This window comes from Pristiophorus japonicus, chromosome 1 (assembly GCF_044704955.1).
Source record: "Pristiophorus japonicus isolate sPriJap1 chromosome 1, sPriJap1.hap1, whole genome shotgun sequence".
In the NCBI taxonomy this organism is placed as follows: Eukaryota; Metazoa; Chordata; class Chondrichthyes; family Pristiophoridae; genus Pristiophorus; species Pristiophorus japonicus.
This window is the reverse complement of record NC_091977.1, coordinates 169,267,378-169,286,425: the sequence shown is the minus strand read 5'-3', so window position 1 is coordinate 169,286,425 and position 19,048 is coordinate 169,267,378. Positions and strand designations below refer to the sequence as shown.

The window sequence follows — 19,048 nt, the reverse complement described above, 5'->3', positions numbered from 1 at the left end:
TTTGCCACTGTTCTGCCCACTTGACCAGTCCGTTTATATCTTCCTGTAGTCTACAGCTTTCTTCCTCAGTATTAACCACACAGCAAATTTTTTTACCATCTGCAAACTTCTTAATCATGTCCCCTACATTCAAGTCTAAATCATTGGCATATATCACAAAAAGCAAGGGACCTAGTACTGGACCCTGCAGAACCCCAATGGAAACAGCCTTCCAGTCACAAAAACACCCATCCACCATTACTGCCTCAGCCAATTTTGGGTTCAACTTGTCACTTTGCCTTGGATCCCATGGGCATTTACTTTCGTGACCAGTCTGCCAATGTGAACCTTATCAAAAGCCTTGTTAAAATCCATATAGACTACATCAAATGCACGACCCTCATCGACCCTCCTTGTTACCTCCTCAAAAAATCAGACATGACCTTCACTTAACAAATCCATTCTGACTGTCCCTGATTAATCAGTGTCTTTCTAAAGTAGATTTATCCTGTCCCTCAGAATTTTCTCCAATAATGTTCCCACCACCGAGGTTAGGCTGACTGGCTATAATTACTCGGTCTATCCCTTTTTCCCTTTTTAAACAAACGTACCATGTTAACAGTCCTCCAGTTCTCTGGTACCACACCTGTAGCCAGAAAATGATGGTCAGAGCCTCTGCTATTTCCTCTTTCATTTCTCTTAACAGCCTGGGATACAATTCATCCGGTCCTGGGGATTTATCACTTTCAAAGATGCTAAATCCCTTGCCTCTCTCAAAGTTTTCTCCTCTCCCCCTTTGCAGTTGCTGCCCATACATTCCCTCAAGGTCAACCTGCCTGCTCCCAACTGCTGCTGAAGTCCCCGCCCTAATCTGTACCACTCTTTTTCCTGCTTCCCACTTCCAACCATGGTCCCCATTAAGATCCACCCCATTCTCATTTCATTAGTCTTGCTGCCTCACACCACTTTTCTTAGCTAGTTCCCAGCACCACAATGGGAACTGAGAATTGTTTTATGCCACACCACCCGCTCCTTCCATCTGAAATGAAAAGCAAAACAAAAACCAAGCAGAACAGAAACATTGACAGGGTAAAAGAGAAAGAAAAGCAGAAGACAAGAGGAACAGAAAAGCATAAACAGGAGACACACACATACACACAACCAACAACAAGATGACAGTCACAGAGAACAGAGACCATTGATCAGTACCAAAGGAGATCTGATGTATGTAGTCTTCACAATACAATATCTTATTAATAAAATAAAACTCACAAGTTTCCCCTCATGCATGGGATGAAAATGTGATTGGTATCTGAAGCTATCACATGAGAAAAATGCATTTTGTTCCTGTGTTAACTATCATGTAGCTTGACTAATACTTGGGTTTCTGCTAACAGTGACATAGGTCCTGAAATCCTGGCCTTCCCGGTTCTGTACGAAGTGTGTACGGACCCGTGAAGGTATCACAAAAGCCGGTTTTCGACGCGCAATGCGCATGCACCGAATACCGGCTTTTCTGATCTATCAAGTTTTAGCTTGACAGATCCAACCATCTCGGCAGCATGGACATTCGCATGGGCAAGATTGTGGTATTTGCCCATCTCTTGCCCTGCAAGTGTCCTTAAAATTCTTATGCCAAGTAAAAGCAGGCACATAGCCTCCTTTTACCAGTGTAAGAGTTTTAAAACATACAAAAACATATAAAAAATAAAATTTAAAAAACACATTGATGTTAAAAACCCTGCCCATTAATGTAAGTTTATTTTAAACCATAATTAAAAAACTTAATATTTCTCAATCATAATAATGAGAATGCCTACTTACTGAGTTTCCATTATTATGAATGAGAACATACTTTGGTGGATTGGCTGCCCAGTGCCACGTGACTGCAGCTCCAGCTCGACATCCGTCCAGATGTGCACACACTCCGATGCGTACGGAGGAGGCAGCCTCAGGACCAGGATCTCTGATGGGCGCAGCAGTAAAAGGTAAATGCACATCTTTTCTCTAGAACTGAGTCGAACTCCACGGGAAGGAGGAACTGGGATTTCAGGGCCATTATAAACAACGCCTTTTTTTGGGGAAACTCACTAGTCGCAAGTCTTAGTTTTCTGTGTCGATGTAACACAACTGAAGCAGGTTTGTACAAAAGGAAATATTTAAACCCACATATTGTATGATACAATTTTACATCCACAAAATAGGATTGTTTGTCAGAACACAATTTGATCACCGATATATACCTGCCATGCCAGCAACTGGTCTGGATCAAGTTCTGCAGCCTTTTTATACGCAGTCTTCGCTTGGTCAGGCTGTTCCAACTCTGTTGCAGCAACTCCAATAAAAACCCAAGCATTGTAGTTATTCTTGTCTGATTTCAACACAGCCTGCACAATTAGAACATAAGTGTAAGTAATAACAGTTTAGAGTAGGTAGAGATTGTCCCTACTAGAAATCTGATTGTTATTCTTCATTTAGATACCTATATATTCTTCATATATGTGATAAAGTACAGAAGCAAATTTAAAGTTTGCTGTTTGTTCTTCAATATGGATGCAAAAATAAAATATATTCTATAATCCAGCTATCTATCGGAATGGATATTCTTTCCCCTTTTGGGCATGGATTTGAATCCAGGCCAGACTAATCAGATAAAGCGCATGATTTAAGTCACTTGTTGACTTTAGAAGTCATACATGACATGTAGTGATCACAACTCATTTCAAAGTGTGTGTGGGCTTACGGTATAAATTGTCAATCTTACTCAGACTTCACAAGGTTGAATGGCATGTGAAATGAAAACCATTTATACTTGCAGCAGGCAGTGCTTTTTTCAGGCAGAGGTAACAGCAAATTGTTACGGCAGGGTTAAACAAACCTTACTTTGCATTCAGCTTTGCTGCAATTGACCTAGAACTGCCTGATACCAACACAACGAAGGGTCATCAACCCGAAACATTAACTCTGCTTCCTCTCCTTACCTGCTGAGATTTCCAGTATTTTCTGTTTTGTCCAAATGCACGTGTATTCCATTCTCAGAAGTGATCAGAACAATGCACCAGGAAAATTAAAAAATTTAAAAAAGCACCACCCAGGATTGAAATAAGCCATCCTGGCCAGCAATCAGGCCACTAAAATTGGCCTGAGCTTCATTTCAGTTCCTCCTCCAACTGTTATTCAGTGAGTTTACTGGAAAGTACACATGTATGGACTGTGACACAAAAAGTTTTGTCTGCATTTTATCCATTTCCTCTCCGTACTGCATTATTAAAAATTAAAATAAGTTATTGTGAACCTGTGGAATTCTCTACCACAGAAAGTTGTTGAGGACAGTTCGTTAGATATATTCAAAAGGGGGTTAGATGTGGCCCTTACGGCTAAAGGGATCAAGGGGTATTGAGAGAAAGCAGGAATGGGGTACTAAAGTTGCAAAAATGATCAGCCATGATCATATTGAATGGTGGTACAGGCTCGAAGGGCCGAATGGCCTACTCCTGCAACTATTTTCTATGTTTCTATGTTTCTAACTCCTCCAGCTTAATGTCAGTAAATCCAAAGCCAGCTTCTTTGGCTCCTGCAAAGAACGACGTGTCTCTAGCCTCAACTTCATGTCTCTCTCCCCAGCTGCCCCCTTGGCTTTGACCAAAGTTATTGAAACTTTGATGCAATACTCAATCCTCAGATTGGCATCCTCCCTCACATAGTATCCGTCACCAAGGCCACTTTCTTTTACCTCTGCAACATTGCTCACCTCTGGTGTTATCTCTCCTCATAAGTCACTGAAATCCCAATCCACATCTTTTATCACCTCATACCTGGAATTCTCTGAACACTTTCCTTGCTGGACTCTGCGCTTGTACTATTCACTCAGAATTCCAAAGCCCATATCCTCACCCAAAATTCAACCACTCACTGCCGCCAAATTCCACTGGCTTCTGATTGACTAAGATTCTCATTCTTACCTTCAAATCCTTCCCTACCTGGTTTCTTAATGATGAGAGACTAGCTGCAGAGGAGTAAAGAGATTTGAATGCCCATATTCACAGATCACTAAAAGCTGATGTTGTACAAGTACAAAAAGTAATTGAAAAGGCTAAAAGAATGTTGGCTTTTATCTCAAGCGGGTAGGAATTACAAAAAAGTGAGGTAATGTTGCTTCATAAGAACATAAGAAATAGGAGTCGGCCATACGGCCCCTTGAGCCTGCTCCGCCATTCAATAAGATCATGGCAGAACGTCTACCTCAACTCCACTTTCCTGCCCTATCCCGATATCCCTTGGTTCCCTTAGAGACCAAAAGTCTGTCAATTTCAGCCTTGAATGTACTCAACGACTGAGCATCCACAGCCCTCTGAGGTAGAGAATTCCAAAGGTTCATAGCCCGCAGTGAAGAAATTTCTCATCTCAGTCCTAAAAGGCCAACCTCTTATCCAGAGACTATGACCCCTAGTTCTCAACTCTCCAGCCAGGGCAAACAGCTCTCAGCATCTACATTGTCAAGCCCTCTAAGAATGTAATACTTTTCAATGAGATCACCTCTCATTCTCAACTCCAGAGAATATAGACCCATTCTACTCAATCTCCCCATATCGAGTAGCCCTCTCATCCCAGGAATCAAACCAGTGAACCTTTGTTGCATACCCTCTAAGGCAAGTATTTCCTTCCTAAGGAGACCAAAACTCCAGGTGTGGTCTCAGCAAAACTTCCTTACTCTTATACTCTTTACTTGCAATAAAAGCTAAAATACCATTTGCCTTCCTAATTGCTTGCTGTACCTGCATGTTAACTTTGTGATTCATGTACAGGAACACCCAAATCCCTCTGAATACCAACAATCACTCATCTCTCACCTTTTAAAAAATGTTTTGCTTTTCCATTCTTCGAACCAAAGTGGAACATTTCACACTTCTCCTCATTATACTCCATCTACCACCTTGCCCAATCACTTAACCGGTCTATATCAAGGAGTTTTGTTGATATACAAGAATGGGCGTGACATACAGATTTTGACTTAAGTTTGGAGAGGCAGAGGAAAAACTCAGCTCTCTGACCAAAATGCCTATGTAATTTTTAGAAAGACTAAGCAGTAGGGATCAGCAACTTCCTAAAAGTGTTCTATCATTTGTTTGAAAGATCTGCAAAAAAGCCAAAGGAACTCAACTGTTTAATTTGTTCATGAACTGGTTCAAAGCTGCTGAGTTATTTGAATTGACTTCAACAACTGACTGTTGCTGCTTTATTTCTGTGAATGACTACATATGAATAATCTGTTTGGTAGTCTTGTTGGTTGAAGTATCCAGTATGATTGCCATCAACCATCTTTTGAAGTGATGTGATGGACATCCTACATGTAATTCGGAAAACAAAATATGGTGTCATACTTGACTCAGAGATGAGCTTCCGCCCACATAGCCACGCCATCGCCAAGATCACCTAATTCCATCTCCGTTACATCATCCAACTCCGTCCCACTTCAGCTCATCTGCTGCTGAAACCGTCATGCATGTGTTTGTTATCTTTCGGCTTGACTATTCCAATGCATTCCTAGGCAGCCGCTCTCATTCGACCCTCAGCAAACTTGAGGTCATCTAAAGGTCTGCTGCCCGTGTCCTAACTCGCACCAAGTCCCGTTCACTCATCACCCCTGCGCTCGCTGACCTACATTGACTCCCGGTTAGGCAACGTCCCGATTTAAAAATTCTCATCCTAGTTTTCAAATCCCTCCATGACCTCGCCCCTCTTCATCTCTGTAAGCTTTTCTAGCCCTGCAACCCTTCAAGATATCTGCACCTGTTGAGTATCCCCGATTTTAATCGCTCCACCATTGGTGGCTGTGCCTTCAGCTGCCAAGGACCTAAGCTCTGGAGCTCCCTCCCTAAACTTCGTCGCCTCTCTTTCTCCCTTTAAGACGCTCCTTAAAACCTACCTCTTTGACCAATGCCATAATATCTCATGTAACTCAGTGTCAAATTTTGTTTGATAACGCTCCTGTGAAGCGCCTTGGGATGTTTTACTATGTTAAACGAGCTATATAATACAAGTTGTTTATAATTCACCATGGGCACCCAATCCCACTTTACTTCCACACAAGGTGGACTGGAAAAGGTTACTCAAAGGTAAATCAGTGTCAGAGCAGCGGAAGCATTCAAAGAGGAGATCCTGAGGGTTCAAAGCAAGTATGTTCCCTCAAAGAAAAAGGATGGGACTAACAAATCTAGAGCCCCCTGGATGTCAAGGGACATACAGGTTAGGATAAAGAAAAAAAAGGAGGCTTATGACAGATACCGAAGGCTCAATACTGCAGAAACCCTAGCAGAATATACAAAGTGCAGGTCTAATTTAAAAGGATATTTGGAAAGCAAAGAGAGAGCATGAAAATATTTTGGCAAGTAAAATCAAGAAAAATCCAAAAGATGTTTTATAAATATATTAAGAGCAAGAGGATAACTAAAGAAAGAGTAGGACCTATTAGAGACCATAAAGGTAATGTGTGTATGGAGGCGGAAGATGTGGGTATGATTATTAATAAATACATTCCGGCTGTTTTCACAAAAGAGAGGGGCGATACAGACATTGCAATCAGAGAGGAGGAGTCTGAAATATTAGATGAAATAAACATAGTGAGAGAGGAATTATTAAGGGGATTAGCAGCTTTGAAAGTGGATAAATCCCCAGGCCCGGATGAAATGTATCCCCGGCTGTTAAAAAAGGAGGCAGACAAAAAGCAGGAAACTATACACCAGTTAGCCTAACATCTGTCGTTGGGAAAATGCTGGAGTTTATTATTAAGGAAGCAGTAGTAGGACATTTGTAAAAGCATGATTCAATCAAGCAGAGTCAGCATGGTTTTATGAAAGAGAAATTGTGGTATATGCAAGCACTCCAATAATGACTCCACGAGGCAAGAGTATAGTATTTGAACTGTGGTGACCTTAGTCCTTCATTGCAGCTCCTTGAGTGAGGACACCAAGAGGTGAGCTCCTTTTTATACTGGGTTACCTACAGTGCACAGGTGATCCTTAGGTCTCCAGCAGCACTACTCTCTGGTGGTACAGGTATAGTGTATACAGGGTGAAGGTACATTCAGTGGTCTAGTATTACAGTACATACATTAACATGCATACATGACAGAAATCATGTTTGACAAATTTGCTAGAGTTGTTTGAGGATGTAACGAGCAGGGTGGATAAGGGGGAAACCAGTGGATGTGGTGTATTTGAATTTCCAGAAGGCATTCGATAAGGTGCCACATAAAAGGTTACTGCACAAGGTTACTGCTCACGGGTTTGGGGGTAATATATTAGTTAACCAATGCTTTATCCATGCTAACAGAAAACAGACATAAATGGGTCATTTTCCAGTTGGCAAACAGTGACTAGTGGGGTGCCGCAGGGATCGGTGCTGGGTCCTCAATTATTTACAATTTATAATGGCCCAGAAATCGCGGCCTCCCAGGTTTTTACAAAGTTTTTATGGACCTGGGAAGACACTGGAAAAGCTGGTTTTTAGCGCACAATGCGCATGCGCTGAAAACCGGCTTTTCCAATCTCGGGAGCGAGGACATTTGCTTGGGCCAGATTGCGGTATTTACCCCTATCTTGCCCAGCAAATGTCCTCAAAATTCTTGCGCCTGAAAAAGCAGACACATAGCTTACTTTTACAGGCATAAGTGTTTAAAAACACACAAATATAATAAAACTAAATTAAATAAACACATTTTATTGTTTAAAAACTCTGCCCACTAAGGCAAGTTTATTTTTAACCCAAATTACAAAACTTAAAAAAAAACAATCGGAAAAATATTGTTTTTTTCTAAGGCATTTATTAACTTTAATTGCAATTAATTTTAATGATGTGAAGTCTTTTTTATTTTTTATTAGTGGGTTTGTTTTTTTTCCCCATTAATAGCAATGAGAACTCGTAGCTATGGAGTTCTCATTGCTATTAACGGGAAAGCTGTGGAATATAGTACCTGATTGGCTGAGCAATCACACGTGACGGCACCTTCTGCATGGGAACCTGGAGGACGGGAGTGCGCTTCACAGCGTGGGAAGAGAAGACGTCCCCAACGGAATCGCAGGCTTCTCCCGGACCACCAGGTACTTTCGTAGAAATGTTTCAGGTCGGAGGCAATTGCCCGCGGGAAGCCTCCGACCGAAATTTCCGGGGCATTAATGAGTTGGATGAAGGGACCGAGTGTAATGTAGCCAAGTTTTTTGATAATACCAAGATGGGTGGGAAAGCAAATTGTGAGGAGGACACACACAATCTGCAAAGGGGTATCGACACGCTAAGTGAGTGGGCAAAAATTTGGCAAATGGAGTATAATATGGGAAAATGTGAAGTTATCCACTTTGGCAGAATAAATAGAAAAGAAAATTATAATTTAAATGGAGGAAAAATTGCCAAGTGCTGCAGTACAGAGACCTGGGGGTCCTTGTGCATGAAACACAAAAAGTTAGTATGCAGGTACAGCAAGTAATCAGGAAGGCAAATGGAATGTTGGCCTTTATTGCAAGGGGGATAGAGTATAAAAGCAGAGAAGTCCTGCTACAACTGTACAGGATATTGGTGAGGCCACACCTGGAGTACTGCGTACAGTTTTGGTCTCAGTATTTAAGGAAGGATATACTTGCACTGGAGGCTGTTCAGAGAAGGTTCACTAAGTTGATTCTGGAGATGAGGAGGTTGACTTATGAGGATAGGTTAAGTAGGTTGGGTCTACACATATTGGAGTTCAGAAAACTGAGAGGTGATCTTATTGAAACTTATGATAATGAGGGGGCTCGACAAGGTGGATGCAGAGAGGATATTTCAACTCATAGGGGAAACTAAAACTAGGGAGAAATGAGGAGAAATTTCTTCTCTCAGAGGGTTGTAAATCCAAGAAATTTGCTGCCCTAGAGAGCTGTGGAGGCTGGGTCATTGAATATATTTAAGGCAAAGATAGGCAGATTTTTGAGTGATATGGGAGTAAAAGGTTTTGGGGGGGCAGACAGAGAAGTGGAGCTGAGTCCATGATCAGATCAGCCATGATCTTATTGAATGGCGGAGCAGGCTCGAGGGGCCATGTTGAGAGAAACAGTGTTGAAACAAAAGAGGAAATAGCAGAGGCTCTGACCATCATTTTCCAATCCTCTCTGGTTACAGATATGGTGCCGGAGGACTGCTAACGTTGTAAGTTTGTTTAAAAGGGGTGAAAGGGATAGACTGAGTAATTACAGGCCAGTCAGCCTAACCTCGGTGGTGGGAAAATTATTAGAAAAAATTCTGAGGAACAGGATAAATCTTTATTTAGAAAGACACGGATTAATCAAGGCAGTCCGCACAGATTTGTTAAGGGAAGGTCATGTCTGACTAACTTAATTGATTTTTTTGAGGAGGTAACAAGGAGGGTCGATGAGGGTAGTGCGTTTGGTGAAGTGTATATGGATTTTAGCAAAGCTTTTGATAAGGTTCCACGTGGCAGACTGGTCATGAAAGTAAAAGCTCATAGAAACCAAGGCAAAGTGGCAAGTTGAATCCAAAATTGGCTCAGGAGGCAGGAAGCAAAGGGTAATGGTTGATGGGTGTTTTTATGACTGGAAGGTTGTTTCCAGTGGGGTTCCACTTGGCTGAGTACTACTAGGTCCTTTGCTTTTTGTGGTATATATCAATGATTGAGACTTGAATGTAGGGGGTATGATTAAGAAGTTTGCAGATGATACTAAAATCAGCTGTGTGGTTGATAATGAAGAAGAAAGCTGTAGACTGCAGGAAGATATAAGTGAACGGGTCAGTGGCAAATGGAATTCAATCCAGAAAAGTGTGAGGTAACGAATTGGGGGAAGAGCTAAAAAGGCACGGGAATACACATTAAATGTTAGGACACTGAGAAGTGTAGAGGAACAAAGGGACCTTGGAGTGCATGTCCACAGACCCCAGAAGGTAGCAGGCCAGGTAGATAAGGTGGTTAAGAAGGCATATGGAATACTTGCCTTTATTAGCCAAGGCAAAGAATACAAGAGCAGGGAGGTTATGCTTGAACTGTATAAAACACTAGTTCGGCCACAGCTAGAATACTGCGTGCAGTTCTGATCACCATCTTACATGAAACATGTGATTGCACTAGAGAAGGTACAGAGGAGATTTATGAGGATGTTGCCTGGACTGCAGAATTTTAGCTGTGAGAAAAGATTGGATAGGCTGGGTTTGTTTTCTTTGGAACAGAGGAGGCTGAGAGGAGACCTTATTGGGCTGTATAAAAATATGTGGGGCCTTGATAGACTGGACAGGAAGGACCTATTTCCCTTAGCAGAGGGGTCAACAACCAGGAGGCATTGATATAAAGTAATTGGCAAGAGGTTTAGACGAGATTGGAGGCGAAATTTCTTCATGCAAAGGGTGGTGGCGGTCTGGAACTCACTGCCTGAATGGGTGGTAGAGGCAGAAACCCTCACCACATTTAAAAGGTACTTGGATGTGCACTTAAAGTGTCGTAATCTACAGGGCTACGGACCAAGAGTTGGAAAATGGGATTAGGCTGGATAGCTCTTGGTCGGCCTGTGCGGACACGATGAGCCGAAATGGCCTCCTTCTGTGCTGTAAATTTCTATGATTTGAAGGTCTTGCATTAGTTCAAAATGCCAAGTCTTTCAAAAGAAACAAAAGACTTGCACTTATATAGCGCCTTTCACACCCTCAGATCAGCTAATGAAGCACTCGTTTTGACATGTAGTCACTGTTGCATTGTAGGAAGCATTACACAAGCGACTACAATTTTTTTTTAAAAAGTACTTCAAAGGAAACCACAAAAAGTGGTCTTTCACTCTGGACACTAGAAAAAGGACCTCGAGAAGCTTGAATGCAAGGAGAATCGTTGCGGCCTTGATTTTAACTGATCGGCAGGACAGGGGTTAAAATATCAGGTTTGAGCAACCCGACCCAAACCACACCCCATTCCAAGCTGCCGTAATATTTACAGCGGCAATTCAAGCCCTGGATGAGGACCCCACTAAAAGCAGGTGGGGGCCTATTTAACACGCAAGAGGCACGGCCCGATGATGTCATCGGCACAGCAACCTATTTTTAATCTCACCAGAGGGGAAGTCCTGTGATGTCTGCTGCTCAGCACGCAATGGGGCAGGAGGAGCCGACTGACCAGAAGAGGCCCGGGTAAGTTTTAAAACTTTGCCGGTTTCTAAACTTACTATGGGCCAGGGGGATGAAGAGTGCTCCAGGCAGGCCCGACAAGGAAATCTTCTGCCTCTGCCCCACCTCCTGATCGTGGCCCAACCTCTTATGCTTCCCCCCCCTAACAATCACAATCCTGTCCGCTCATGTCTCCCGACCTCATATCTCCCTCCACCCATTCCCATAGATCCCCGGATGCGGCTTCCTGCCATTAATTTCTGATCCCAGCTACCGGCCAGTCTGCATTAATTGATTCAAAATTAGGCCTCAGCCATGCCAAGTTCCTTACCCACTGCTGGGCTCCCACGCACCTTTTCTACCTCACCGTTAATATTGGGGCCTGTGTCTCTGATGCAGTGCATTGTTTTAAAACTTCACGAAGAGGAAGTACTAAAGAGTTGCAGGCAGTCATGAAATCATTAACTCAACACAACATACTGCCTTCAGGGGAATTTGGGAAGTAATGGAGAAAATTCACTCATATAATTGAGAAACTTATTTTCCATGCAATTCGTTTCCTTTATTCATCAGCTGCTAAACACAGCATTCCTCTGGGATACAATTCTATTAATAGTTGCCCTGTGGTTCCTCAGTTAGGTGGCCATTTATCATGAGAGCTTGAACAGCGACAAAACACTACTTCACAATTAACCCCAATCCTCTCCTCATCTGGTACCCCTCCATCTGGCCCCCTTGGATAGAGAACTGGTTGGCAGACAGGAAGCAGAGAGTCGGAATAAATGGGTCCTTTTCAGAATGGCAGACAGTGACTAGTGGAGTGCCGCAGGGCTCAGTGCTGGGACCCCAGCTCTTTACAATATACATCAATGATTTGGATGAAGGAATTGAGTGTAATATCTCCAAGTAATATCTCTTAGCATCCCCCTCACAGCTCATACCACCACCTACTAAACTGGGTGGCAGTATGAGCTGTGAGGGGGATGCTAAGAGGCTGCAGGGTGACTTGGACAGATTAGGTGAGTGGGCAAATGCTTGGCAGATGCAGTATAATGTGGATAAATGTGAGGTTATCCACTTTGGGGGCAAAAACACGAAGACAGAATATTATCTGAACGGCGGCAGATTGCGAAAAGGGGAGGTGCAACGAGACCTGGGTGTCATGGTTCATCAGTCATTGAAAGCTGGCATGCAGGTACAGCAGGCGGAGAAGGCGGCAAATGGTATGTTGGCCTTCATAGCTAGGGGATTTGAGTATAGGAGCAGGGAGGTCTTACTGCAGTTGTACAGGGCCTTAGGTGAGGCCTCACCTGGAATATTGTATTCAGTTTTGGTCTCCTAATCTGAGGAAAGATGTTCTTGCTATTGAGGGAGTGCAGCGAAGGTTCACCAGACTGATTCACGGGATGGCAGGACTGACATATGAGGAGAGACTGGATCAACTGGGCCTTTATACATTTGAGTTTAGAAGGATGAGAGGGGATCTCTTAGAAATATATAAGATTCTGACGGGACGGGACAGGTTAGATGTGGGTAGAATGTTCCCGATGTTGGGGTAAGTTCAGAACCAGGGGACACAGGGGTCAAGTTTCGTCCGCCCGCTAGAACGGCGCACATTGGAGAGGCCTGCCTAAATTATAGAACAAAAATTGCGCCGAATACTTACCTCGCAATTTTCAGATAGCTGTAGGCCCATTTCCACCTCGGCGCTGCGCAGCAGGAGCTGCTGGGGGCGGAGCTACAGCCCTGCGCCAAAAACAGTGCCGGCAGCTGCGCACGTGCGCAGTAGCTGCCGCGTCCTGTCTCCGGGGCTATGACTCTATCCCAGGCCGAAGGAACGTCGTCCCTATCCCGGGTCGAGTGGCCTACGCATCTTACCTTGGTGGCGGGGCCCGCTCGCCCGGCCTCTCGCTGGGGGTGGGCCTCGCCCGAAGAGTCAGCGGCTTCGGCAGCCCAGAATCGGCTGCTTGCAGGCCCCGCCGGAAGTCCTCGGTGGGCCCCGGCTTCTTCTTCATCGTCTTCTCTCTCCCCCCGCCGCCACCCCCCCCCCCCCCCATCTTCCTCTCTTCTCTCTCTCCCATCTTCTTCTCTTCTCCCCCCGCCCATCATCTTCTCTCTCCCCCCCCCCCACGCCGCTGCGCCCATCATCTTCTCCCCACTCCCCACCATCTTCTCTCCCCCCTCCCCATCTTCTCCTCTCCCCCCCCCCCATCATCATCTTCTTCTCCCCCCCTCTTCATCTTCTTCTCCGCCCCTCTTCATCTTCTTCTCCCCCCCTCTTCATCTTCTTCTCCCCACCCCCCCTCCTCCTCCTCATCATCATCATCTTCTCCCCCCTCCTCCTAATCATCTTCTCCCCCCCTCCTCCTCATCATCATCTTCTCCTCCTCCCCCCCACCTCATCCTCCCTCCCCCCCCCCCCCACCCATCATCCGCTTCCCCCAGCCCCCTCCCTGATGCTGCGATAGGCGAGTAGAAATAATTTACTTGAGTGATTTTTAATTTTTTTTACATTTTTTATTTTTTTTAAAATTTATTTGGATTGATTTATTGATTGATTTATTTATCATTTAATATTGATGATGGCTTTTTATTTGTAAAAGTGAAGTGTTTAATGTTTGTAAGCCCCCCCCCCCTCCATCTTTCGTTCCATACGCCTGATTTCCAAGTGTAAGCAAGGTTTTTCTGAGCCTACAAAAATCTACACTTACTCCATTCTAAGTTAGTTTGGAGTAAGTTTTCGCTGCCTAAACTTGCAAAACAGGCATAAGTGGCCGGACACGCCCCCTTTTGAAAAATAAAATCTGTTCTAAAATGAAACTGTTCTAACTCATTAGAACTGGAGCAAACTAAAGGCCAAGAATTCCAATTTCTAAGATACTCCATTCTAAACTAGTTGCTCCAAAAAAATAGGAGCAACTCAGGCCGAAACTTGACCTCACAGTCTTAGGATAAGTTATAGGCCATTTAGGACTGAGACGAGGAGAAACTTCTTCACTCAGAGAGTTGTTAACCTGTGGAATTTCCTGCCGCAGAGAGTTGTTGAGGCCAGTTCATTGGATATATTCAAGAGGGAGTTAGATATGGCTCTTATGGCTAAGGGGATCAAGGGGTATGGAGAGAAAGTAGGAAAGAGGTACTGAGGGAATGATCAGCCATGATCTTATTGAATGGTGGTGCAGGCTCAAAGGGCCGAATGGCCTACTCCTGCACCTATTTTCTATGTTTCCAACTTTCAGCAAGAGTTGAAGTTCCAGCTGGATAGTAACCAGGAGTGACAATCCTGGTTGTAATGTATTTGCTTCATGGGTTCTTTGCTTAAGAATTCATAGAAACACATTGCTATTGAGAACTAGTTGATTTATCAGCAAAAGGCTTAACAAGCATACTACACACTACCAGTTCATCCACCAGACTCACAACCACTGCCTCATCATGGATCCCCCAAACCCAACTGGCTGGGGTTTTATTGAGTTTTGTGAACATCACATGACAGGCTAAGCCACTCCCAACTTAACAGCTCTACAACTGTTTTGGTTGAAACTTTAAATCAAGTGCCCCCTTATTAAAGGGGCACTAGAACCGACAAATTAATAAAACTTTTAAACAATAAATGGTCAAATTAAAATTTGGTTGCCGGGGGTGATGATGCACTCCAGTCCCTACCTCTCGCGGAAGGTTGCGAGCGTACTGGTGGATACTGCACGCTCCAGTTCCAGAGACACCCTGGTGCAAATGTAACCACGGAAGAGAGGCAGGCAGTCGGGCTGAACAACCCCTCGACCGCCCGCTGCCTGGATCTGTTAATGGCCACCTTGGCCAGGCCAAGGAGCAGTCCTACGAGGAGGCTCTCCGACCTGCCCGCAACGGGTGCCCAAAGATCAGGAGCATGGGACTGAAGAGCAGCCCCCTGAAATAATGGAACAGAGGCTGCAACCTCACATGGAACATGGACTTCTCCAGACCGCAGAAATTGCAGGCGACCTGGGAGTCCGTGAACCGACTTAAAAGCTTATTGTACGGGACTGAGCCAAGTCGCCAATAAATAAAGGGAGGACTCCCGCAGAGAGAGTCCTCCATTGGGGACCCCCGCCTCCTCCAGACGGCAAGATGGTGCACCATGGCATGTTCGGACTGCAGATGAGGATGGCAAAATGGAGGGTATGCAAGAGCAGCCTGTACAGGAATCTCCTTCGCGCAGAACTGAAAGGCACAGAGGGGACTTCCCCAGAGGAGACTCAAGTTGTGAGGCGCCGACTCCAGAGGGAGGTTTCGGGGCTTGGCGCCAATGAGGAATTCCGTTCGGACAGGATCGCCCCACGTGCTTGAGCTTTCTCGACGCACCTAGTGGAGTCAGGACCCAGTGCCATTTTTAGCGAATCGATGGCATTGGCCGTGAGCTGGATGTCGGCCCAGGATAGGCGTCGTGACAACTCTTCTGGCACCAGCCAACCCGCTCCTCCGCCATCCAGTAGGTCCCTGATTCTAGTCATCTTGCCAAATACAGCCCTCTCGTCCGCCTGCCACCTAAAACAGTGGTCGTGGAGGTACGGATTCCTGAGCAGTGGCTCCCGAATGATAGTCACCACTCCAGATGGGGGAGAACTGCGCTTGGAGGCGACTTTGTTCCAGATCCTGATGAGTTCCTGGTTATCATAGCATATCATAGGCAATCCCTCGGAGGAGAGGATGACTTGCTTCCACTCAAAGTGAGTTCTCAGGTCACTGAGGAGTCCAATGCGGGACTGACAGTGGTTGAAGAAAAGGGTGGGTGGGGAGCCTGGGTTGACGTACGCTCCTTCCGCTGTCTACGCTTGGTTTCTGTTTGTTCTCGGCGATGGGACTAGAGGTGCTCAGCGCCCTCCCGGATGCTCTTCCTCCATTTTGGGCGGTCTTGGGCCAGGGATTCCCAGGTGCTGGTGAGGATGTTGCAAGGAGGCTTTGAAGGTATCGTTGAAGTGTTTCCTCTGCCAACCTGGAGCTCGCTTGCCAAGTCGAAGCTCCGCGTGGAGCGCTTTCTTTGGGAATCTCATGCTGGGCATGTGGACGATGTGGCCCGCCCAACAGAGCTGATTGAAGCATTCACCAGGCTCGATGCTGGGTATTAAAACACTCTATACGCAGCATTCGAAATAAAGTAAATGAGTTGACGGCATAAATCATTACAAATGGGTATGATTTGGTGGCCATTACAGAAACGTGGTTGCAGGGTGGCCAAGACTGGTAATTAAACATACAGGGGTATCTGACAATTTGGAAGGATAGACAAGAAGGGAAAGAAGGTGGGGTAAGCTCTGTTAATAAAGGATGATATCAGGGCAGTTGTGAGAGATGATATTGGCTCTAATGAACAAAATATTGAATCATTGTGGGTGGAGATTAGAGATAGTAAGGGGAAAAAGTCACTGGTGGGCGTAGTTTATAGGCCCCCAAATAATAACTTCACGGTGGGGCGGACAATAATCAAGGGAATAATGGAGGCATGTGAAAAAGGAACGGCAGTAATCATGGGGGATTTTAACCGACAGATCGATTGGTCGAATCAAATCGCACGGGGTAGCCTGGAGGAGGAATTCATAGAATGCATCCGGGATTGTTTCTTAGAACAGTATGTTACACAACCTACAAGGGAGCAAGCGATCTTAGATCTGGTCCTGTGTAATAAGACAGGAATAATAAACGATCTCCTAGTAAAAGATCCGCTCGGAATGAGTGATCACAATATGGTTGAATTTGTAATACAGATTGAGGCTGAGGAAGTAGTGTCTCAAATGAGCGTACTATGCTTAAACAAAGGGGACTACAGTGGGATGAGGGCAGAGTTGGCTAAAGTAGACTGGGAACACAGACTAAACGGTGGCACAATTGAGGAACAGTGGAGGACTTTTAAGGAGCTCTTTCATAGTACTCAACAAAAATATATTCCAGTGAAAAAGAAGGGCGGTAAGAGAAGGGATAACCAGCCGTGGATAACCAAGGAAATAAAGGAGAGTATCAAATTAAAAACCAATGCGTATAAAGTGGCCAAGGTTAGTGGGAAACTAGAAGATTGGGAACATTTTAAACGACAGCAAAGAATGACTAAGAAAGCAATAAAGAAAGGAAAGATAAATTACGAAAGTAAACTTGCACAAAACATAAAAACAGATAGTAAAAGCTTTTACCGATATATAAAACGGAAGAGAGTGACTAAAGTAAATGTTGGTCCCTTAGAAGATGAGAAGGGGGATTTAATAATGGGAAATGTGGAAATGGCTGAGACCTTAAACAATTATTTTGCTTCGGTCTTCACAGTGGAAGACACAAAAACATGCCAAAAATTGCTGGTCACGGGAATGTGGGAAGAGAGGACTTTGAGACAATCACTATCACTAGGGAGGTAGTGCTGGACAGGTTAATGGGACTCAAGGTAGACAAGTCCCCTGGTCCTGATGAAATGCATCCCAGAGATGGCGGAAGTTATAGCAGATGCATTCGTTATAATCTACCAAAATTCTCTGGACTCTGGGGAGGTACCAGCGGATTGGAAAGCAGCTAATGTAACGCCTCTGTTTAAAAAAGGGAGCAGACAAAAGGCAGGTAACTACAGGCCGGTTAGTTTAACATCTGTAGTGGGGAAAATGCTTGAATCTATCATTAAGGAAGAAATACCGCGACATCTAGATAGGAATAGTGCAATCAAGCAGACGCAACATGGATTCATGAAGGGGAAATCATGTTTAACTAATTTACTGGAATTCTTTGAGGATAACGAGCATGGTGGATAGAGGTGTACCGATGGATGTGGTGTATTTAGATTTCCAAACGGCATTCGATAAGGTGCCACACAAAAGGTTACTGCAGAAGATAAAGGTATGCGGAGTCAGAGGAAATGTATTAGCATGGATCGAGAATTGGCTGGCTAACAGAAAGCAGGGAAATGGGTCCTTTTCGGGTTGGAAATCGGTGGTTAGTGGTGTGCCACAGGGATCGGTGCTGGGACCACAACTGTTTACAATATACATAGATGACCTGGAAGAGGGGACAGAGTGTAGTGTAACAAAATTTGCAGATGGCACAAAGATTAGTGGGAAAGCGGGTTGTGTAGAGGACACAGAGAGGCTGCAAAGAGATTTAGATAGGTTAAGCGAATGGGCTAAGTAAGGTTTGGCAGATGGAATACAATGTCGGAAAATGTGAGGTCATCCACCTTGGAAATAAAAACAGTAAAAGGGAATGTTATTTGAATGGGGAGAAATTATAATATGCTGCGGTGCAGAGGGACCTGGGGGTCCTTGTGCATGAAACTCTTTTTGGACCTAAAAAGTTAGTTTGCAGGTGCAGCAGGTAATCAGGAAGGCGAATGGAATGTTGGCCTTCATTGCGAGAGGGATGGAGTACAAAAGCAGGGAGGTCCTGCTGCAACTGTACAACGTATTGGTGAAGCCGCACCTGGAGTACTGCGTGCAGTTTTGGTCACCTTACTTAAGGAAGGATATACTAGCTTTGGAGGAGGTACAGAGACGATTCACTAGGCTGATTCCGGAGATGAGGGGGTTACCTTATGGTGATAGATTGAGTGACTGGGTCTTTACTCGTTGGAGTTCAGAAGGATGAGGGGTGATCTTATAGAAACATTTAAAATAATGAAAGGGATAGACAAGATAGAGGCAGAGAGGTTGTTTCCACTGGTCGGGGAGACTAGAACTCGGGGGTACAGCCTCAAAATACGGGGGAGGCAATTTAAAACCGAGTTGAGAAGGAATTTCTTCTCCCAGAGGGTTGTGAATCTGTGGAATTCTCTGCCCAAGAAAGCAGTTGAGGCTAGCTCATTGAATGTATTCAAAAATCACAGATAGATAGATTTTTAACCAATAAGGGAATTAAGGGTTATGGGGAGCGGGCAGGTAAGTGGAGCTGAGTCCACGGCCAAATCAGCCATGATCTTTTTGAACGGCGG

At 44.6% G+C, this 19,048-nt stretch overlaps 1 protein-coding gene across 1 annotated transcript in view; it reads right to left on the bottom strand.

The window, feature by feature from the left end:
- skic3 (SKI3 subunit of superkiller complex) overlaps window positions 1-19,048 on the bottom strand; it is a 148,878-nt gene that overhangs the window by 118,797 nt on the left and 11,033 nt on the right. Inside the window, exon 3 of the mRNA XM_070884850.1 lies at window positions 2,223-2,366. Within this exon, the coding sequence (XP_070740951.1) occupies window positions 2,223-2,366 (144 nt within the window). The remainder of the gene's footprint in view (window positions 1-2,222; window positions 2,367-19,048) is intronic.